The sequence below is a fragment of the Neofelis nebulosa genome, chromosome 2 (genome assembly GCF_028018385.1).
Source record: "Neofelis nebulosa isolate mNeoNeb1 chromosome 2, mNeoNeb1.pri, whole genome shotgun sequence".
NCBI classification, from domain to species: Eukaryota; Metazoa; Chordata; class Mammalia; order Carnivora; family Felidae; genus Neofelis; species Neofelis nebulosa.
Genome location: NC_080783.1, coordinates 71263339 through 71287501, shown reverse-complemented (window position 1 = coordinate 71287501; position 24163 = coordinate 71263339). Strand labels below are relative to the sequence as shown.

The 24163-nt window shown below is 36.5% G+C and overlaps 1 protein-coding gene across 1 annotated transcript in view; it reads left to right on the top strand.

The window, feature by feature from the left end:
* Positions 1–415: 415 nt before the first annotated feature.
* PSMD14 (proteasome 26S subunit, non-ATPase 14) overlaps positions 416–24163 on the top strand; it is a 99349-nt gene continuing 75601 nt past the window's right edge. Inside the window, exons 1-3 of the mRNA XM_058715159.1 lie at positions 416–580; positions 7066–7189; positions 10248–10299. Coding sequence (XP_058571142.1) covers positions 10252–10299 — 48 coding nt within the window. The 5' untranslated portion in view covers positions 416–580; positions 7066–7189; positions 10248–10251. The remainder of the gene's footprint in view (positions 581–7065; positions 7190–10247; positions 10300–24163) is intronic.

Genomic DNA, 24163 nt, shown 5'->3' with positions numbered 1-24163 from the left:
GATGACCGAGTTCAAACGAACCTTTCAGTTCTTGAGTAGGACCGTGGTGAACACCCAAACGAAAGGGGTTCTGGTTTCTGCAACCCTGTAGTTACATTTCCTAGCCCGTCACCTCCTGGGCCCGGTAGGCGGGCGTCCCAGAGCTCGACCGCGGCCTGGACGCGAAGAGGAGGGGAGAAAAAGGTGGGGGGGGGAGAAAAGGGTGAATGTCTGAGGGGCGGGAGCAGCGCGGGCGCTAACTTCCGTCCCGCCCTCCCAGCCTCGCCTGGAGAAGCGGGGTTGCCCGCGCCGTCCGGGTGGCGCAGGCCTCCGGGACGCCCGCCGAACTCCCGAGCCCTCTCCAATTGGCCGTCGGGGGAACGGAAGCCGAAGCAGAGGAGTGAACCCGGAAGTGCTTCGCCGCGGAGGCCCGGGCGACTCTTTTGAATGGAATCGGGCTGATTCATCGCCGGTTCGCGGAGCCAGAGCCCGGCGGAGTCTGAGTCGCCGCTGCAGCTGCTGCCGTCTTCGCCGCCTCCGCGTCACCGCAGGTGGGAGACGAGAATCCAGACCGCGGCCTCCCGTCCCCGCCCGCTTTTAGGTAAGACGGGGAAGGCAGGGCCCCGGAGGTCCGCGGAGGCAGCCGAGCTAGGCCGCCGCCGGCCCCGCGCCTTCCTGAGTCACGTTGCCCAGCCGGGTTGCCGCTGGAGGCCTGGGCCCTGACGGAGGAGTCCAGGCTCCTTCGTACTCCTCGCCGGTTATTCGGGCCTCTCTGGATGTAGTCTCCTTCTTCCAGGAGTTTTTGCTTCGCTGAATTCATCACATTTGGGGGACCCTCTTCTCCCGACACCAGGAGAATCCTTGTGTATGGCCTGTGTGTGTGTGTGTGTGTGTGTGTGTGTGTGTGTGTGTGTGTGCTCTATTGATAGTTACTCCGGTGTTGAAAAACTTCAAAGAAGGTAGAGGAAACAAGGGAGAGAGAATTAAATTAACTTTTTCAGTGAAGGCATGCTTGCTTTATCACTTGTGCTACCCATGGGCCTTGACCCCTTTTTTTCTTAGTGTTAAGATTTCAGCTCCCTTCAAAAACCGGACAAAAACCCCAGAGATGCACTGGTGTTTAGCCTTGAAACTTTCCAAAGCAAAGTGTGGTTCTTCGGCTATGCTTTTTAGCTTACTTTCAATTTGTCCTAATTGAGTAGTTCTTGGTGAATAGGTAGCATTTCCTGTTTTCAGTAAAGTAGAAATCTGCTCTGTGTTACCTCTTGGAACTTTTCCTTGGGACGTACTTTTGTGTCTGTCAAGAGAAGAAAAAAATGTAAACTTTTCGGAAGAGTTGGAATGTAAATTTGGTGACCGAATGAAAAAGTCTTGAAATAAAAAATGGTAACTTAAAAGTTGATAAAGATTCATGGGAAAGGCAGGGAAGAAGCCTTAAAAATTAGCATAGAAATGCAGTTCTAAGGTGTAAGTTTTTTTTTTTATTGCTACAAAAATATGTTTTTTATTACTAAGTTAATGTTTATGAGTAAAGGAATAAGTCAGTCACTATAATGTTGAAATAACAAAAAAGAACTGAATACAATGTTAGTGGAGATAATTAACACAATGGTGGCTTTCTTGTTTTGTCCAGTAAGGCTAGCAACTGGCTCATTTAAAGTTTATATGTTTTAAACAAATTTAACAGAAGTGGGACACTAACTACAGTTAAGTTGTGTTCAGTGAAGTGATATTTAGTGAAAACCCTGGATATTGTCAGAAAACAGTTTTGAAGTCATCTTTCAATGAAGCCTCACCTGTTGACTTTGGGAGATTGTTTTTTCTCCTCAGGGTTGCTTGGTAAATAATATTTTGCTGTTTTAATGTAAAGCTTACTTTTGCGTTTATTTTTATGCTTGTGATGTAAACCTTGTTTTTAGTATGTAGGTTTACAACCTATGTTTGATTATCAGTAACAAGAGATTGTGCTTTTGTTTTCCATTATACAGCAGTGTTCATTTCATAATTCAGTGTCCACTTCTGAAAGTCTGACCTGAAAATTCACATGATTTATTACTAATGATCTTGTCATATACCCAGTTTGTTGCACTCCTTTGACATTCATATCCTGCTTTGTGATATTTTGGTGTCCCCATCTGTAAAATGAGAATTGGATTAAATAATCGCTTCTGGCTCTAAGATGATCATAACAATAGGAGTAATTATTGAGTACTTTATAAATGTTCCAGGCACTATAAGAGGTGCTTTGTATTTTTTTTTACACTGATTTGCAAGAGGTAGATTATTATCCCATTTTATGGATGAAGTCTAGAGACGAGAAGAAGGTAACTTTTTACAGATCGTACCGAGAGTAGGTCATAAAGCCCAGATTCAAATTGAGGTATGATAGCCTTCAGAGCCTTTCTGGCTCTACCCTGCTGCCTTTCACTATATGTATTTTTTTATGGGTTTATATCATTCCTCCCAGATAGAGTATAAATTCTTTGAGTGAAAGTTACTGAGTTTCTTAGTGGCTCTATTTCTGTATCACCTTATGCACAAAGTAGTACAGGTTTTCCCTGCTATCTGAAAGTTAGCTTTACCCCACTTCACTTTTACAGAAGACCTGCATTATACCCATTATTGCTAACAGATAGAAATCTGAAGAGGATTTTCGCTTTTACTAAATGGTAACTGTTTTCTTCGATTTATACCATTTCCACTTAGGAAGGTTTTCATAGGAACATTCTGCTTTTGGATAAGAGGGGGAAACTTGTATTTAATGAATGTTTAATTGAAAGTTGTAATTAGGAGACAGCACAAGAAAAGATATTTGTAACAGTTCCATCTTTACTGTTCTAAAATGGAAAAATCTTGCTTTCAAAATCCTATTTATATAATTAAAAGTTTAATATCGGCTCTGTTTCTTCCACTGAAGAAAGCCTTTAAGAAAGTCAAAAACGTTTCCAATTAATTTCCACAAATCAGAGTAGAGGAATTAGAAATACAGTGAGATCACAAATATGGAGGAAAAGATTTAGCATCAGTCTGAAAAGTAATGTAACTGTAGCATGGATTGGGGAGTAAAAAATGAAAATTGAACTAAGAAACAATGATAAACTCGAACAACTAAGGCCTTCATGATTTGTTGAATTTTATGAATTACTAGGAAAACGGTGTCCCTTGTCCCTTGTGAAAAGATTGAAGAGTTTAAAAATTGCCACATTCCAAATCCAGATTAAGATAGTTTTGAAGGATCTGTTTTTAGAGTTATTCATAGTTCCATACATTTCCTATAAGTATTTGAGAATTGATTTATTTTAATTCCATCAGGAACACAATCTAACTGTATCAGGTTCTAACCAGATACTAACTTAGGGAGATGAAGAAGTAGAAAATCATCAACTTTTAAAAAAAAATTAAAAATTTTTTAAAATGTTTATTTATTTTTGAGAGTGAGAGAGACAGAACATGAGCAGGGGGCAGGGGCAGAGAGAGAGGGAGATACAGAATCTGAAGCATTCGCCAGGCTCTGAGCTGTCAGCTCAGAGCCCGATGTGGGGCTTGAACCCACTAACTGAGATCATGACCTGAGCCAAAGTCGTATGCCCAACCGACTGAGCCACCTAGGTGCCCCGAAAATCATCCACTTTTGATGTACAACCTTTTGAAAGTACTGATACTTATTTTGTATTGTTACCAATTTGGATTGTAAACATTATATATGACGTATTAGTTACAGCTAAACGCTTTGTTCATATTATCTGATAATGTTTTAAGTAAAGTTAATCATATCGTGAATGAGTTCTTGGGTCCTCTGCTTTTTGGTAGGTGTAAAAACTTGGTTTAGATCCATAGAAGTTTTCTATGGCCGGCCTGCCTTCCCTTCCTTCCTTTCTTCCTTCCTTCCTTCCTTCCTTCCTTCTTTCCTTCCTTATTTTTGAGAGAGAGAGAGGGATGGGCAGAGAGAGGGAGACACAATCTGAAGCAGGCTCCAGGCTCTGAGCTATCAGCACAGAAGTCCGACGCTTAACTAAGCCATCCAGGCGCCCCTGTATGGCTTTTATTTTGAAGAATTGGAAGTATTGTCTTTTATGTTATAGTTTAACACTTTAATTTTATAAACCCTTTTGCTAAAATCTGCAAAATTCAAGTCCCTCTTCTCCAGTGTAATTCATTTAGTACTGTGAAATGTACCTATTGTTTTGAAATTCAGTAAGTGGCAAAGCATGTGGGAAGAAAAATCTTTGGTGTATGAACTGTAGCCATACTAAGGAAAGTGGTGCTGAGGAGAGCTGCTAGCACTCCTTGTTTACTCACTATATGTCAAGCATTATGTTAAGTGTTGTTTATGTCCATTGTGTTCTTTAATCCAAACAACTGTATAAGGTGGATGTTGTCCTTATTCCCATTTTGCAGATAAGGAAACAGTTTCAGGGAGGTAACTGACCCCAGGACACAGAGCTAGTAAGTATTAGAGACAAGATTTGAGTCCTGGCACTTGTAACACAGAGTCATAGCTCTTAACCCTCATATATATAAAGTATGCATAACATAAAATTTATCATTTTAATCATTTTTAGATGTATAGTGGCTTTAAGTACATTTACGTTGTACAGCTGTCACCACCATCCATTTCTGGAACTTTTCCATTTCCCAATTGCAATACTTTTGAAAACATTGATAGCTCATAATTTTATTGAAGAGAGGATGGCTATCATCTCTGCTCACAAAATGTTTTTTGCTTTTAGATTTATAAACACCAATAGAGTTAGTCCAATGATTTTTTTCATTCTACATTATCTGTTTACTTTTGTTCATCTTTGTGGACACTTCAGCATTTGTCCACATATGAGCTTCATCAACATCATTATACATCTCTTAGCAAAACAGGTTCTTGTTGTAAAATAGTGTGTAATGAAGTCCTTCTTGTTGAATTCCCAACCAGATGAGAAAGTTTTTCTTTTTTAGTCTTAGAAATATTGTTCACTCATTGATCCACTTAAAAAAATTTTTTTTTAATGTTTGTTTATTTTTGAGAGAGAGAGTGAACAGGGGAGGGGCAGAGACAGAGGGCAAGAGAGAATCCCAAGCTGGCTCAGCACTATCAGCACAGAGCCTGATGCGGGGCTGGAACTTAGCAACCGTGAGATCATGACCTGAGCCAAAATCATTCACAGTGTTGTGTAACTACCCCATCACTATCTAGTTCCAAAACGATTCCATCATTCTGAAGTAAAATCTCTTACCCCTTAAGCAGTTTCTCCATTTTACACCTTTCCTGCAACCTCTAGCAATCACTAATCTGCATTCCTTTTCAATGGATTCATATATTTGGGATATTTAATATAAATGAAATCATACAGTTTGTGATCTTTGTGCATGGCTTCTTTTATATAGCATAATGTTTTGAGGTTCATTCATAATATAATGTGATGGTACTACATTCCTTTTTATAGCTTAATAATATTCCATATATTCCATCATGGGAATTTGTTTATCCTTCCATCTTTTGATGGACATTTGGGTTGATTCCATCGTTGGGCTGTTGTGAATAGTGATGCTATAAATCTGCATGTACAAGAGTTTGTTTTGAATACCTATTTTCAGTTCTTTTGGATATATACCTAGGAGTGGAATTGCTGGGTCATATGATCATTCTTTGTTGAACTTTTTGAAGAGTTCCCAAACTGTTTCCAGCGATGATTGGTTCTTAAGTTCGAGAAGATCTTAAGATCTTAAGAAGTTCTTAAGATCGAGAAGATCTAGGGTATTGTCATTTGAAGATGTATAGCCTGAGATTTTGTTTATATCAGTGGTTCTGAACTGGGAGTGATTTTTGCCCTTCCAGCAGACATTTGGCAATGTCCGGGGACATTTTTGATTATCACGACTTGGTACGTATTAACGGTACCTAATGGGTAGAGGCCAGGGATGCTGCAAAACATCCTGTAATGCACAAGACAGCCCCCTGTAACAAGAAATTTGGTTCTAAATGTCAGTGCTGAAGAAACCCTGGCTTATAACACCAATTTTATTGTTATTGTTAGAGACTAGAGTGTTACCTGTTTTTTACATTCACCTTGTGATTCTCTAATAATTGCGAAACTTTTTTTCTCTGTCAGTTTTCTCTTGGACATTAAGAGTATAATATACAAAGTTCTGAATTCTTAGCTGTGCTCAAATGAAAGCTAAAAGACTACAAAGGTGATGTCTCTTGTCCTTTATGTGTTTTTGAAAAGTGGTAAATGCTTTGGACAGCACAATAAGAAGTGAAGGATTAAGCAATAGCAATAATGTATTTCACTATTGCATCATTTTGGATAATTCTTATTCTTCCATTTTCTTGGTGTTTTTTTAAGTCTTTTTGGTGTAGTTGGGAATAATTGACTAAGAAATGACAAATTCCTATGATAATGAAATAGCAAACTTTGAAATATAGGAAAAATAACATTACTAAGATTCCATAGTACATCATAGGTTTGTATGTAATGTGCAGTGGACCTATATAGTAATTGCACAATAGAATGTTCTATTTAAAAATATGAGTAAGTTTTCTCTGGTCTTTTTTTTTTTTTTTTTTTTTTTTTTTTTTTTCCAACTTTTTTTTTTTTTTTATTTTTATTTTTGGGACAGAGAGAGACAGAGCATGAACGGGGGAGGGGCAGAGAGAGAGGGAGACACAGAATCGGAAACAGGCTCCAGGCTCCGAGCCATCGGCCCAGAGCCCGACGCGGGGCTCGAACTCACGGGCCGCGAGATCGTGACCTGGCTGAAGTCGGACGCTTAACCGACTGCGCCACCCAGGCGCCCCTTCTCTGGTCTTTGAAACACCTCTAGAAAGACTAAGTCATAAAATGTCAATCCTTACATATAACTAAAACTGCTCAAAAAAGAAACTTAGGAACAAAATTTGGATGTGGGGTCAATCCTTTGCTCTGTAGCTCTCTGGGATGCTATTTCTTCCATATTCTTCTGAAGTTGGTGATTAAAAATCAATTTTGAGTTCTATTTCAATTTTAGGAATTTTGCTTCGTTTAAAGTTCTTGGCATATTTTCCTCCATTGTTCTCAAAGTAATCATATCTTATCTTATTTACTTTTCTAGGAGGGAGAGAGAAAAAAAGTACTTGGGAAAAGTTATATCTGTCAGTATTAGAAGGAGCTTAAGAAGAAATTTGTCAAACAACGAATTGAAGCTTAACACCACAAGAGTTGTAGTTACTGACCAGGTGAGAATTAAGAATGTATATAATTTTTGCCTACTGTTTTTAGGATATGATATATGAAAATGTATCTTTTAAAAAAAACAGAAAATGTATCCTTTTTTTTAACATACATCAAATTATAAATAAGTGATAGATGACCAGATTTAAAGCTCATGAGGGTCATTTAGATAACTAGCATTTTTGTTCTTATTTGCTTTCTATAAACTTTTATTTTTTTTTTATTTTTTTTTTTATTTTTATTTTTTTTTTTTTAAATAAACATTTCTTTCTTTTTTTTTTTTTTAACCTTTATTAATTTTTTTTTTTTTTTTTTTTAAATTTTTTTTATTTTTGGGACAGAGAGAGACAGAGCATGAACGGGGGAGGGGCAGAGAGAGAGGGAGACACAGAATCAGAAACAGGCTCCAGGCTCCGAGCCATCAGCCCAGAGCCTGACGCGGGGCTCGAACTCACGGACCGCGAGATCGTGACCTGGCTGAAGTCGGACGCTTAACCGACTGCGCCACCCAGGCGCCCCAACTTTCTATAAACTTTTAAAAAGTAGTGTGATTTAGGGTGCCTGGGTGACTCTGACTCTAGGTTTCATCTGGGGTCATGATCTCACAGTTCATGAGTTTGAGCCCCACGTCAGGCTCTATGCTGACCACGCAGAGCCTGCTTGGGATTTCCCTCTGCCCCTCCCTGGCTTGCTTTCTCTCACTCTCTATCTCAAAAGATAAGTATATAAACATTAAAATTTTTTTAAAAAGTAGTGTGATTTAGAACCTTTATCAGTGTATTTCATTTCCAAATGTTAATATTTTTATTAAACCTCATTATGTTATCTAAACTGTTTTAGTTTGTTAAATATTTTTTCCTGTTTGCTGAGACATCTAATTTTGCTAAAAACACAAATTTGACCTGCCAGATTTTCTTTCCCTCTGCTCCCCACATCGCTCATGTATATTCACAGCATCTGGAGTCTGTGTAAAGTCATCAGAAACAACACAGGGGAAATAGATAAACTGAACACAGCTGGGAATCGACTTTGGCCTGGAATGTATATAATGTCTAAAGTATACTGTATGTTATTAGTTTTCTTACCATTTCTTCTTTAAGTTTATAAGCTAGAAATGGTACAAAAGAATTTTTTCCTTTGGTAATATATTCTAGAGAAATGTCTTTAATATTTTAAAATATTCAGGTTCCCCCCATCCCCCGTTTATAGACTTTAAAAAGTGCCATGTATTGAATGCTATATTTGAGTTGAGGAATTTTAATGAGAATTTGATGGAGATTTTGTTTGTAAATGTTGCTATTAGGAGGATGTGTTAACGTTGTAAAGCAGAAATTTTATCTGGACTATCAAGTTTTCTTGTGTGCCTTTCTTTTTTTAAAGTGAATTTATCCATTGTGAATCTCACAGATTTGTTGATATAAAGTTGTTTATAAATTGTTTATATAAAATTCAAAAACAACTAGTTTATGCCATTAGAAGTTGGAATTCTATCTTTGCGTGGTGGTAGGGACTGGAAAAAGGGGCATGACAGGTGTTTTTAGGTGCTGATAATGTTGTTTCTTTATCTAGGTGGTGATTATGGGAGAGTATTCACTTTGTGAAGATTCCATGCCTATATCATTTGTGCAAGTTTCCTATATGTGGACTTGAGTAAAGTTTAGAGTATTAACATTGTTAAATATAGAAGTAAATTGTTAGCAAGATTCAGCAAAAATGATTAGGCTGTAATGATCTTGAGTATATTATTAAGTTTTAGTTTGTATAGCAGTTCTAACTAGTAAAATAACATGAACAGATGACTAATTTGTTAGCATTTAATATAGAATATAAATTGTAATACCATTTTCTAAAGCATACATTTATTTTTTTTAATTTAAAAAAAAATTTTTTTTTTAACGTTTATTTATTTTTGAGACAGAGAGAGACAGAGCGTGAACAGGGGAGGGGCAGAGAGAGAGGGAGACAGAATTTGAAGCAGGCTCCAGGCTCCAAGCCATCAGCCCAGAGCCCAATGCGGGGCTTGAACTCCTGGACCGCGAGATCGTGACCTGAGTTGAAGTCAGACGCTTAACCGACTGAGCCACCCAGGCCCCACTAAAGCATATATTTAGAAAGAAAAGGAAATTTTAAGGCACTAGCGATTTTCAAGTAGAAGAAGTGCTTCATTGCCATGTTTAACATTTAACAACATTTAGCTGTACTGGTATTAATTTTTTATAATTTGGTTACTCTTTTTTTTCATTTGAGGCCATATTGGTACTCTTTCTATTTCTTTGATTTCTTCTGAGTTTTTCAAGCTTATAAGAATGTCTTCTATAGTTATTCTAGATTGATAAAATTAATCTTTGTAGTGATTAACTCTAAAATTATAATTGAGACAGCAGTTAATTTCCTCAGTGAAAAAGGTATATGTCTACACAACATCTGAAATAATGCAAAATGTCTGCGTAGGTTCTAGAACACTATCTTCATGCATTTAATGTTTACTTTATAATATTTCTTTTAGTATAATGAGTTCATTTTAAAAAAGGCTTTGATGCTAATTCAGAGATCCATAATCTGCTCACAATGTCTTTCACATGTAGTTTTGATGATAACTGACAAGCTGTAAGTTAATTAGCACAGAACTTACTAATGAGGATGTTAAAATTTAATTTAAAAGTGAGGATTTTTATTTGTATACTCTGGACAAATTGAAGGAAATTCAATCATACATATGATAAGCATTTCAGGCACTTTTTCCTCATTCGGGTACTTTATTAGATAACAATGAGAAAATATAATTAACTTAATGATAGCAAAGTTTTGAAAGTATGCTAAGATTGCTTGTCTTTAAAATCGGGGATAACCCAAAACCAAAGCAGTAAAGTAAGGTCTGTTAATTAGCATGGAAGACAGCTTCTTGAATTAATATGTGGTGTTAATTAACAGGAAGTCTGATGTTGTGTTGTAATTACCACCAATATTTTTGACATACTGAGTGACTGAAGGTGAATTATATAGATAGCAATTGAGTAAACACTTTTGTGCTTAGGAACGTTTTCCTTTGTTTCTGTTTCCTAGAAATATGGACAGACTTCTTAGACTTGGAGGAGGTATGCCTGGACTGGGCCAGGTTAGTATATATAGACCTTTAGTATTTTTTGTGTGTGTAAACTACATGTCTTTCTCTAGTTACCCAAAGAGAAAGAAATCACTCCCAAGAAATTGTCTCACAGATAACCTTATGGTAAGAAGCTTACCTTATTGCTGGTTGTTGTATTGCAACAGTAAATAACATGTGGAGAACATTTTCTATTATCTTAATTATTTTCTCCTAGGAATAAGAATTTTCTACTTTTTAATTTAAAATTTGAGTGTATGTGAGGTTATCAATCTTGCCTTTTAGTAAAAAAAAAAAAAAGGACTCAAAATATCTTATTTCTGGGTTTACAATGTAGATTTTAGAAGTAACACATGAAAAAGTAAACATGGCATCCTCTTGGCAACATTGAGAAAACTGACCCATAGAATGTATGTACAATTTTAAAACTGATGGATTCCTTATAGTAGTTATGATACATGGGTGAATTAATATGTAATATCTCTTTTGTTTTTTAAATTTGGTATATACGGTTTCTTACATTCCTATTAAAACTAAATTTGTTTTCACTTTTAATACTATATTTACCTTCATGCTGTTGGGCAAACAGTCTGTAGATAGATTTTTTTTTTTTTTTTGTCTCAAAGTGTTTATTCTTTTAGCTGAAGAAGAAACTTTTGCCATTTTTTGAGTTCTGCACTGATTATCTTTCCAGTCCTCCATTCACAAAAGTGATAACTATGTGTTGTTCTTTTCCTGAGACTTTTATGTAATATGTTGTTTAATGACCAAATTTTGGGAATTTTTTTTCCCTAAAGTTTATTTATTTTCTTAGTAATCTCTACACCCAGTGTGGGGCTTGAACCCACAACCCTGAGATCAAGACTTGCATGCTCTTCTGACTGAGCCAGCCAGGCACCCCTGGGAATATATTTTTTTAATTATTTTTATTTATTATTATTATTATTATTATTATTATTATTACTTTTGCCTTCTGTTGGGGCTGGTTTGTAGACCTGAGAATATTTTTATAACCTATCTTTATAACCCTTTTTTTTAATTACCAGCTTTCCCTCATTTCCGTATCACTGGCAGTGAGTTTGTCTTCCTTCATTTAAAGTAGTCTGTATTTGGTGAAAGAAAGTTTTGTTTGGGATTTCATGGTGTTTTCAGTGTGGAGGCACTTTTACCCAAATTCCTTGAGTAGATCTATTATGGCTTCTACTAAACTTTCTCCTGTTAGAAAACCGGAATCATTTTGTGATTCGGTATTGCATCCTTGTGTAGACATCAGCTGTTTTTACTTTTATTAGTGTTGAATATTTCTCAGGTTCATTTACTGTCAGCATGTTTCTTTATGATTCTTCATTTTTGTAAGAGCTGTGTAATCCATCCTAAGAGGCCTGAGCCTCTCTGAATTTGACCCTTCCAAAGCTGTGTCCATACTTTTATAAGCATTGTAGATAACTTCTAGAATTCCCTAATGTATTCTGAAATGAGCAATAACAACATTAAGGTATATGAAAGTGTCAGAAGTGAGCTGAGGTAGTATGTAGGTACTGCAGTTTTACCTGCAAAATGTAGGCAATGGTAATTGCCTTAGTAGAATTCTTTTTCTTTTTTTGCCTTATTAGAAGTTGCAGCAAATTTAAATACCAAAGTAATTTTTCTTAAGCATTAGATGCAATAAATTATATATCCATGCTGGAAATCCAAATCCATGCTGGGGAAATTTCTGGACGTGAAATAAGGTTTTATTGACCACAGATTGAGCTATATTGTATCTCAGTGACCACTGCAAACCTTTGCAGTAAGTGAAAAGCTTAAGTTTGGTTCAATAACTTCTCCTTGGTTTCTGATACTTAATTGCCTCATGTGTCCTCTGTATTCTTTTTTGAACTTAAAAATATGTTGTTTGAGAATCTGTCATTTCATGTATGTGTTTCATCTTCCCAGTTAGATGACAAACTCTTAAGGGAGAATTTGTGGAGTGTTAATTTCTGTGATATCTCCTTTATCTAATACTAGTGTGCAATGATTTTTTTCCTAACATTTTATTTTACTCTTGTTCTACACTTATTTGACAAATACTTAAGTGTTACTTTTGCAACAAGTATTATAATAACAAATAATGTTATCATAACAAATACGTGTTACTTTTCAATAAACAGGAATAAAACGTTGTGTATTGTTTATTTTTAATAAAGACAAAGATATTTGGATTGGTAATAACTACTCTTTCCATTCAGTAATGGATAGTAGCCAATAAAAGTAAAAAAGGAGACATAAGCTGCTTTATCCCTCCAAAAATAAATGGGGAATGTTACTTTCTTACCATTTAACAGAAAGTCATAATGTTGTTATAAATAGGGGCAGAATACTTGCTGGTAAGTTTGCAGATGGCCCTTTTAAAACATGAGACTACGAACAGAACAGAGTTCTTCATCTTAACAACTCTTAACTGTCTCTGAAATTAAGTGATTTTCTTTTCTCCATGGCGAATCTTTCCACTTATTCTCTGATCCCATCCTCTCTTGAAACTTTGCTCTTTTCAATTGACCCCTTTCTCTGCCTACAAAAATGTTTGTCTTCTGTATCCAGAAACAACAAAACTTCACTGCATTCTGCCATTAAGCCTTTTCTTACATTTATTTCTAAAATTTCTAAAGCAACAGCTTATACTCAAAGATTCTACTTCCTTACCTTTATCGACTCTTGTGAGGTTATATACTGGCCTCTTCCATTACTATTTTAGAATTGCTCAAATTGCCAAATCTATTGGCCTACTTTAGTTCCCTTTTCACTGGGCTTCATTATTTTAAAACTGTTCACAATGTCTTTATTAAAACTTTACCTTGGTACTTTTTCCTAGTTCTTCATTATTGTGTCCATACCTACAAAACAACTAGAAGCTTTATTTTTTTTTTAATATTAATTTAAAAAAACTTTTTTTTTAAATGTTTATTCTTGAGACAGAGACAGAGCGTGAACAGGGGAGGGGCAGAGAGAGAGGGAAACACAGAATCTGTAACAGGCTCCAGGCTCTGAGCTGTCAGCACAGAGCCCAATGCGGGGCTCGAACCCACGAACTGTGAGATCATGACCTGAGCCGAAGTCAGACGCTTAACCGACTGAGCCACCCAGGCGCCCCTAAATATTACATTTTTAAATGTTAATACTTGAACAGTGATAGGCTAACATCATTAAATCTATCCACAGTCTCCTATATAAACCTATCAGTAATTTGAAGTAGAAACAAGCAGATGTTTTATTAGAACTATTAAAATTTGTAAACTAGTGGCTTTAAATTTCAAATGTATTTTTTTATTTGCTAACGTGCTTACAAACATGAAATTACTGTAAGACGTGAGATGATTTATTAAATGCATGTACTGTTGTAAATTTGGCATTTGGCTACTTGATTGTCTTTATAACTATCCCAACTTAGGTCTTGACTACTAACCTTTCTGCAAGCTGTGAGGACAAAACTCAAGAGATAGGTACAGCTAAAGCATAATCTCCAGTCTCTTAAAGTTTTAGTTTAAGTCTTTGGGTCTATTTTAGCTTTAGAAACAGGGCAGTCTTTTCAGATTTTAATCTTCTCAAGCTTAAAAGTAAATGAATTCTTTTTTTTCTTTTATTATTTATTTATTTTGGGGGGGGGGGGGAGAGAGAGAGAGAGAGAGAGAGAGAGAGAGAGAAAATGAATCCCAAGCAGGCTCCGCACCATCAGTGCAGAGCCTGATGTGGGGCTTGAACACTCAAACCATGAGATCATGACCTGAGCCAAAATGAAGAGTGGGATGCTTAACCAGCTGAGCCACCCAGTCACCCCAAAAGTAAATGAATTCTTAAGTAAAATGTCGGTAGCATCTGTTGGCTTGACTTGTATTTGAATTGTTAGGCCAGTATATTGATTTTCTAAGAACATTGTTACTTAACCTAGGTATCTTACATTTTAGTAGACGCATAGCAATTATGTTTAAGTGCTTAGCACATATTAACTACTTTGAGTGGATACTGGTGCTCATTAAAAACAGTATGATTTGTAAGTAGAGTGGATGTGGGGTTTCTAACTTTTTACACAGTAAAGGTAAATAAGACTGAATTGAGAAGATGATGTTTGAGCTAAACTTTGGAATGAGTATATGGCAACACATATTCAAAATGTTGGAGAATAAGTGATGTAAGGGAAAACAATGAGGAAAGAATCTGGTAAATGAATTTGGAGTAGATTGTGAAAGGGTTGAATGCCATTCCTGTTGATTCTTACTTTTTCTCCCCATAGGCATTATAGTTTATAAACTTTTTTTTTTTTTTTGTAGCAGAGTTACGAGGTAATTCAATCAGTATTCTTGAAAAGTAATTCTAGTGGTAGTTTGCAGAATAGATAGAAAGGAAGAGATTGAAGTCAGAGTCCTCAATTATATGAAATACTTCTGACTTTTAACCTTTCAGGCACATAGTAGGATTTTACTTTTCCATCATTTTTTAAGTTAGCCTGAACATGATTTTGCTTCGACCAATGGAATGTGAGTTGGAAATTAATAGGTCACTTTTATGTGGAAGCTTTAAGTATGATTTGCCTGTCCTGGTAATCAAGGAAGCATGGATATCTTTGTTAGCTGGGTCCCTGAGAGGGAATGAAAAACCTGCAAGTCAGAAATCCTGGACTTTTGTGTGAAATGTCCTAATTATTTTGGTCTCTGGTTTTTGTTTTAAGAAACATGATGTAGGCCAAACTAAGCACGTATGCAGACCTGTGTTGCCTATAAGTAAGTTATCAGTCGGTATCTTTTCTGATACAGGCCCTTAGTGATTTCCGGATGCAAAAATAATGGACAGTACTCTAGATGAATGATCAGAGGAGGCTTTCTGAAAGTGGTGAGATGTAAGCTGAATTTTGAAGGAGTATTTCAGGTAGCGTGATTTAAACAAAATAAGTTCCTGAATTGGATGTGTTCTAGTGTATTTGTTATAACTCTCAAATCCATGCAGTGTATGGCTTTTGTATACATAACTAATAACGAGTTTTCTGTTTCCATGGGTCTTTGAGTAGAAATGTTTGTTCAGTTGTTTGTCTTTTGAATTTTGGTCTAATGTTTTATAGAAAGGATTAACATAGTAATGGGAAAAAATACTTGGAATAAATGAAGAAATGACACCATTTTCATAGATAAGGAGTTTTAATATCAGATGCCAGTTTTCCAATTTAATCATAAATCCAGTGCAGTTCCAGTAAAAATATCAACCAGCATTTTCATGGAATTAGAAAACTGATTCTAAAATTCATATAGGTGGGGTACCTGGGTGGTTCAGCTGGTTAAGCGTCCGGCTTCTGTTCAGGTCATGATCTCGTGGTTCATGGGTTCGAGCTCTGCATTGGGCCCTCTGCTGTCAGCACAGAGCCTGCTTTGGATCCTCTGTCTCCCCCTCTGTTTCCCCCTCCCCACCCCCCAAGGGTGCTCTTTATCTCTCTCAAAAATAAACATTTTAAAAAGTATGAAATTCATATAGGAAAAAAATAATCCAAAAATAGCAAAGAAATTGTTAGAAAGGAAAAGGAAACTTGCTCTACCAAAAATGAAAATATATTTTAATATTATATGCCTCAAGTAGTATAATATTGGTATGTAGATAGATCAGTGCAATCAATTAAGAAGTCCAGAAGTAGAATTATGCATATATCGGAACTTGATTTGTGATAGAAATTGTACTAAAAATTAGGAAGGAGAGGCCTGTTCATTAAATGATGCTGGAACAAGTGGCTTTCTGTATTGGGGGAAAACTAGTAGTAGATTCCTACTTTATTCTATACACAAAAATGTATAGCACATGGATTGAAGACATGACTATGAAAATCAAACTTTATAAGTTTGGAAGACACACCAATTAGGATGGCTGTTATCCCAAAACAAAAAAAAACACAGCAACAACAACAAAAAACACAACTAGAAAATCACAATTGTTGATTGGGATGTAGATAATTTGGAACCCTGTGCATTACTGGTAGGAATATAAAATTATGTTACCTCTGTGGAAAACAGTATGGTGGTTCCTCAAAAAATTAAATGTAGCATTACCATATGACACAGTAATTCTATTTCTGTGTATATATCCCAAAGAATTGAAAGCTGGGACTCAAAGATTTTTGTACACCTATGGTCATGGGATTATTCACAGTGGCCAAAAGGTGGAAACAACTTGTATCTTACTGATAGATGAGTAGATAAACAAAATGTGATATGTACATGCTATGGAATATTATTCAGCCTTAAAAAGGAAGGAAAAATCTGACATACCAAATTCAACATGGATAAACCTTGAAGACATGACGCTAGGTGAAATAAGCCAGTCACAAAAGGACAAATTTTGAGTGATTCTGCTTATATGAAGTACTAGTCAAATTCATTGAGACAGAAGGTAGAGTGGTTGTTGTAAGGGGTTGGGAGACCTAGTGATGTGGTTGTTAGTGTTTAATGGGTACAGGGTTTCAATTTGGGAAGATGAAAAAATTCTGGAAATGGATAGTGGTGTTGGTGGCACAATAATGTGAATGTACTTAAAGCCATAGAACTGTATACTTAAAAATGTTTAAATGATAAATTTTGTGTTGTGTGTTTTTTACCACAATAAAATTTTCAATTACTGTATTTTTATAATGAGGTTAATACCTACCGTAGATGTTTCTTAAAAGGATTAAATAAACTAACGTGTCAGTCACACAGTAGACAGACCCCATAAAATTTTTTAGAAGAAAATTTTGCCTTTATGACCTCAGAATAGGAAAGCAAAACTCATAAGGTTGCTAATTTGACTGCTTCAGTACATTACTATCTCTTGCCCCAACAAAGACTGTAGAAACAAACTTAAAAGACAAGGGATAGAGGAGATGTTTGTAACACATTTGTCTGCAACACATTTAGCAGAACCATAAATCAGTAAGACAATAAAAGACAACCTCAGAAGAAAGAACATGTAATGGCAATTTGTAGAACAAGAACTGCCAGCAAGTAGGAAAAGATACTCAGCTTCACTGTACATCACAGAAACGAAAATTAGAACAAGTATTAGAGTTTTTTAAAAACAAAAGTCTGGGGGCGCCTGGGTGGCTTGGTCAGTTGGGCGTCCGATTTCGGCTCAGGTCATGATCTCACGGTCTGTGAGTTCAAGCCCCGCGTCGGGCTCTGTGCTGACAGCTCAGAGCCTGGAGCCTGCTTCCGATTCTGTGTCTCCCTCTCTCTCTGCTCCTCCCAGTTCATGCTCTGTCTCTCTCTGTCTCAAAAATAAATAAACGTTAAAAAAATTTAAAACAAAACAAAAAAAACACAAAAGTCTGTTAAGTGATTTTGGAAAGCAAAGATTTTCACGTACATTTTTTCCCTTTGGTTAGGTGTGGGTGTGCAGTATGGGTGTGAGAATTGGTTAAGGATTGTATATCAGTGTTTTAGAACATTACGTGGCAAATAGAGAACCATAAATATACGTTGAATGAACACACTGTGTATGGAGTGTAAATGCTTGAAGTCACTTTGGAAATTAATTTGACGGGTATGTAGTAAAATTGAAAATGCCCTGACTTCTGTGACTCAGCAATTCCATTTATTCACTTTAGAGAATTTCTCACACACGTGTCAGGACACATGTTTAAGGATATTTATTATGACATTGTTTAGATTATTGAAAAATTGCAAAACACCTAAATTTCTGTCTGTGGGAAAATGTGTTACTGGAATATAATGGAATGGAATTATTATACTCCAGTTAAAATGGACTAGATTCTTAGACTTACAAACATATTAAGGGAAAAAGTCAGGTTGTAGAGACATATACAATATGAAAGCATTAATGTTAATTTAAAACACAATACTTTTTTAAAGGGTACGTAACTTAAGTAAAAGTATAACAAATTCTACAGCAACACTATCGAGTAGAGCTTTCTGCAATGATGGAAATATTCTATATGGACTCTAGTACAATAGCCACTAGCTGTATTTGGCTGTTAAGCACTTGAAATGTGAGTAGAACAACTGAAGAACTGAATTTTAAATTTTACTTAATTTTAATTTCAATTAATTTAAATTTAGTAGCCTCGTGTAGCTGTTCAGTCCATGAAGTATGCCCAGTGTGATCTGAATTTTTAATTTTAATTAAATTTATTGTTACATGTAGCTAGCAACCACCTTAGGCCTAGATAAACCAACACAAATTCATGAGAAGGGAGGGAGGTAAAAGGAACTTTTATTTCATATATACTGTTTTTTATTTTTACTTTTATTTTTTTTAATTTTTAAAGTTATTTGTTTGTTTTGAGAGGGAGAGCACAAGTGAAAGTGGGGGAGAGCCAGAGAGAGGGAGAGAATCCCAAGCTCTGACAGTGCAGAAGAGCCCAATGTGGGGCTCAATCTCACAAACTGTGAGATCAGTCATGACCTGAGCAGAAACCAAAAGTCAGAAACTTAACCGACTGAGCCACCCAGGTGCCTCTGTTCTCTCTTCTTAATAGACAAATGAACAAACAAAAAATAAGCAAAAGAACAAGTCAGTGAGTACCATTAAATGACGTTAAATAACATTTTCTTGTACTTTTTTAAATGCTGATTTATTTTTGAGAGAGAGAGGGAGACACAGAATCCAAAGCAGGCACCAGGCTCCGAGCTGTCAGCACAGAGCCTGACTCAAGGCTCGGACCCACAAACTGTGAGATCATGACCTGAGCCAAAGTCGGACGCTTAACTGACTGAGCCACCCAGGCACCCCTCCTTTAGTACTTTTTAAAAAAGTCACCAAGTAAAACAAAACCAGAAATGCATCTTAATTTATTTTTCAGTACTTCTTTTTCATGCCTTGCTTAGGCATTCCATATAAATCTAGAGAGGTTGCCAGAGGCTAGACTATGTAGGGCCTTGTAGAAGATGCTTTTCCAACTGAGTTGGGAAATCATTAGAGATTTTTCAGCAAAGGAGTTAATGCTTGAAACATTTTTTAAAAACCTGGGTACTCTGGAGAGGAGAGGTAAGATGGCAAGAATGGAAGCAGAGACAAAAAGGCTACTATAGCACTATTTTAAGATAAATTACAGATGTTCATAAAAGGCTTTTTTTTATATGATCCTTGAGCTCTTTAGCTTGTTTTGACAACTTTTATATACTGATGGATGCTTCTGGTTACCTTTTTTTTTTTTTTCTTTGATTCTTTGAGTATTCTATCCTTAGGTGATCCTCTGAACATTTACAAAGGGCCCTTCTAAATGTTGGTAGATTAATTTGGCCATTTTTCTGCCTATTAAGAAGTAGGGAAGGGTCAAGAAATTGTATTTGTTTTCTTTGCTTAACTACAAATAAATAGTGATTTTGCTTTAGAAACAAAGCAAAAATATAATATGCCTTTATTTTTTTTCATTTGCTGTGCTTGCCAGGTGATCTATTATTTTTAAAGTATAGTTCCTAATTATTCATGTACTTGAGCTGGTGTTTCTACTGTAGAAAATTAGGAAAGGTCAGGTCAATAGCAAGCTAATTAGAGCATACTCTTTCTAGTTGTCATTGTAATGTAATTCTGCTGAATAGATATTAAGCCCCATGAAAAATGTGGTGCACTTGAGAGGTCTCAAATCTACTCTTGAGATTCTCAAGTAAAAGGAAAACAAATTCCTGGTGGGTGCATCGTGGTTACTCTCTGTCATCTTGTTTGAACTTTCTAGTGAGTGGTCTTTCAAGGGGAAGGATCTTTGACACTTGTGAATGTTAAACTTCTAATTTGATGTGAAATTACCATAAATGGTTTTGTTTGAGTTCTTTAAGGGGAGCAGTTATTTTCTTCTTTCTTTTTTCTTTTTTTTTTAATTAAAATTTTTTTTCCATTTTTTTAAGTTTACTTATTTATTTTGAGAGAGATAGGAGACAGTGCGAGCGGGGAGGGGCAGAGAGAGAGAATCCCAGGCAGGCTTCACACTGTCAGCACAGAGCCCGATGTGGGGCTTGAACCCCACAACCGTGAGATGATGACCTTAGCCGAAATCAAGAGTTGGATGCTCAAACCGACTGAGCCACCCAGGTGGTCTGGGGAGCAGTTATTTTCAATTACAGTGAGATTATCTTCCAAACTTACATTCTGATGAAATAGAGCATCAAAATTATGAGGAAAAATGAAACATTAAAATTTTAAATTTGAAGTCAAATATATGACGGACTAAGACATTTGATACCATTTTTGGTAGAAAAAGTATATGGGATGAGAAATAGGAGAAGATACCCCTGTTTAATATAGGAAACTAAGATATTGCAATGTAATCTCAACATGCCAAATGTGTGGGATGTTACGATCTTGAAAATCTGGTGTATGTCGTTTTCTTCCCTACCCTCAACATTGTTTTGCATATTTGATTTATTGGCCGTCTTGCTCATTTGGAGCACTGATCTTTGGGTTTCCAGTTTTAAACTTTTGTGATGTAACTTGTAACTTTTCAGATCATATTACCATTTGGACAGTTCTCTAGATAAAATACTAATACTCATTTAAAATCTGGACAGATATGGTTAGTGTTCTCTCCCACAACACATTCAAGGTGGTTCTTTGTGGGATGTTATCTGGGTTGAGTGCCGGGGAAGCATATGCCACCAGAGCAGGGCAATAGTCTCCCTCAGGCAGCTTCCCAGCACTGCTCTTCACACTGCTGGTGGTTTCACAGGCTCTTCCTGCCGGGACACTGAATGCCTATGTTGAGCACAATGGGAAGGCTTAGGGACAATGAAGAATAAATTAATGATTTTGATAGTTACACTTTTCTCTTACTCCTGTGTACATTTTCCCTCTTTTCACCCAAATACGTTCTTACCTGCCTATGGTAGCTCTCTGTTAATTAGTTCTTTGTTCTCTAGCGTTCTAAACACCAGAGCCTAAGTAATTAATTGAAAGCAAAATGCCAATCAAAAGTAGATAAACTAACAAAATCTAGTTTTGGTAAGGCACCCTTTAATGTTTTGTAGAAAAGGTGTTCTTTTACTTCATGGAAACTGCTTATTTCATTGCCTCGTAGAATATATTTTTGTTATCTTTAAATAGCCATATCAGTGTAGGGAGACCATTTTGATTTTACTTTAGTTTGCCCCTGGTTCCACAGTTTCAGGCTATTATTTCCTTCCCATTTTACCCTCTGATTTCTATTTAAATTATTTTAATTTTTAATTTTTTATTTTTTATTTTAGAGAGAGTGAGAGAGAATGTGAAATGGGGAAGGGGGCGGGGGGGGGGGGAGAGAGAGAGAGAGAGAGAGAGAGAGAGAGAGAGAGAGAGAGAATATTAAGCAGGCTCCACACTGAGCAGGGCTTGATCCTACAACCCTGGGATCGTGACCTGAGCCAAAATCAACAGTTGGATGGATGCTCAACCTACTGAGCCACCTAGGCACTCCCCTAATTTCTGTGTTATAGATTAAATGAGATCTTTGAACATTTTATAGTTCAGTCTTTCAACAAGGCTCTTCCTTAGGGGTTTCCTTGAGGGCTGTGAAAATTGTAGCAATATAGGGAGATAGCCGAATACTCCGAAGAGGGAATGTAATTGTCAGTGGGGTCTAGGGCAAGTGTATGGCTCCATAAAGAGAACCCACATATTTTTACAGTTATCAGAATTCCCCTAGAATTTATAGAAGTGGTCTTATACTGAATATGGACAGATGCCGAAGGCTTCCCATGTTTTGATGTGAGGTGTTCTATGTACTTAATCTCCTCATTTAATCCTCATAACAATCCTATATGAATAGGGATAATTATTCCTGTATTATAGGGTTGAGTCACAGAACTAAGAAGTGAAGTTAGACTTGGAACTCAAGTCTGATGCCAAAGTCTATTCTATATCAACAACATCTATATCAGGTAGATAATCTTATAGTGTTGTCATTGGCTACTTTCTTCATAAATTAAAAAATCTTAATTAATCTGGAAATTTTTATTGCAAAATGTAGGTGAAGAGTAAGATGCTTGCTTTTTAAATTTTTAGGAAACCTAAAATATTTGAGAGGATTTTTCTTTATTGTGACATGTAATATCAATTTCATGTTTTAAGAATATTTAGGTATTGACTACTTATTTCATTTTATTCCTTATGATAATGTATAATGTATACCTTGACATATTGGCAAAAGCAGAGTATACAAATAGGACAAGTTTTTAAAGAAGGTTTATGTTCCTTTCTCCTTTTAGTTTATAAAACATTTTCCTTACTATTCAGAAATTGATTAGTGCTCTAAATTGACTGCCAAAATAAAGTTGTTATATTAAAAAAATTACTTTTGGAAAGACGCTCTTTACTAAGCGAATTTGAATGACCAGTCTTGTTGTACCTTGACTCGTAATAATGAAAGAAGAGGTACAGAGAGCTGTTTTATTTGAATAATAGACTTGCCAATTAGCCATCAAGTGCTTCCATCTGTGAAATTTTTGATCAGATGGGTTAGCTGGGATGTTTCCAGACTAGGGCATCATAAATGGCACTTGAAAACTGTCACTTTGATGATGAGGTTTCAAGTATTACACTGCTTGATGCTGTGGAACCTTTTTTCCTTTTGCAGTACCATGTTTTTTTAGAACATACTGATCCCACTTATGAATTCTGTGGCATCAAGAGAACTTGGGAGACCTGCCACTGATGTAAAGTTCTGCTTAATCTGCTGCTCTGCCCTGTGCTGAGATTGGTTTTTATTTTTTTTTTTTAATTTTTTTTTTTTTGTCAACATTTTTTATTTATTTTTGGGACAGAGAGAGACAGAGCATGAACGGGGGAGGGGCAGAGAGAGAGGGAGACACAGAATCGGAAACAGGCTCCAGGCTCCGAGCCATCAGCCCAGAGCCTGACGCGGGGCTCGAACTCACGGACCGCGAGATCGTGACCTGGCTGAAGTCGGACGCTTAACCGACTGCGCCACCCAGGCGCCCCGAGATTGGTTTTTAAACCAGAGTATTAACAGCTTCTTTAATGGCCTGCACAGTAACGTTGGTTGGAGATCTGACTGGCACAAGCAGGCGATGCTCATTGCCCATGGGCCATGAAGCTGGCACACACTGGCAAGTTTCTTTGTACTTTCCTGGTAACATACATTCATTTTCAAATGTCTCCCTCCCTTAAATAAATGTAGAGTAGTCTGAGGCTACTTAAGTGTTGAGATTTCTACATGTAGCAGTTGTATGGAATGAATGGAACATCTGTCTTATATATTTTTTAGGATTTAAATTACTTACTGGTAATTATTACATTTTAAGATTTGTTTAGTAATTTGGAAATATAGATTTCTGGAATAATTGTCATATGTTTTTTTCTCACTGTGCCATATCTTCCTTGCTTGGTCTTATAATTAAAAAAATTTTTTTTTAATCTTTGTTTTTGAGAGAGAGACAGAGTGCGAGCAGGGGAGGAACAGATAGAGAGGGAGACACAATCCAAAGCAGGTTCCAGGCTCTGAACTGCCAGCCCAGAGCCCGATGCAGGGCTTGAACCCACAAACTATGAGATCATGACATGAGCCGATGTCAGACACTTAACCGATTGAGCCACCCAGGTGCCTGCTTGGTCTTATATTTTATAGGATGTTTTCCTTAGTAGGTTGACTTCTTCGAATGCTTGTGGATATGGCTAGATTGTGGAGTCCCTCTCTGGTCCTCAATTTGTGTACGGACATATTCATGCCTTTGTCATTTTGTAGACACCAGCCTGGCTTTCTCTCTGCCTTGGCACAGATCTCTGATCTAAACTCCCTGAGAAAGGCAGTAGGCAAGGATGAAAGCCCACATTCTGGAACTAGACTAGATCTGAATGGCCTAGAGAGACTAGAGAAAATGACAATACAGTATCCATATGCAGGAAAACAGATGTCTGGGGTCTTGTTCCTATTCATTTTTCT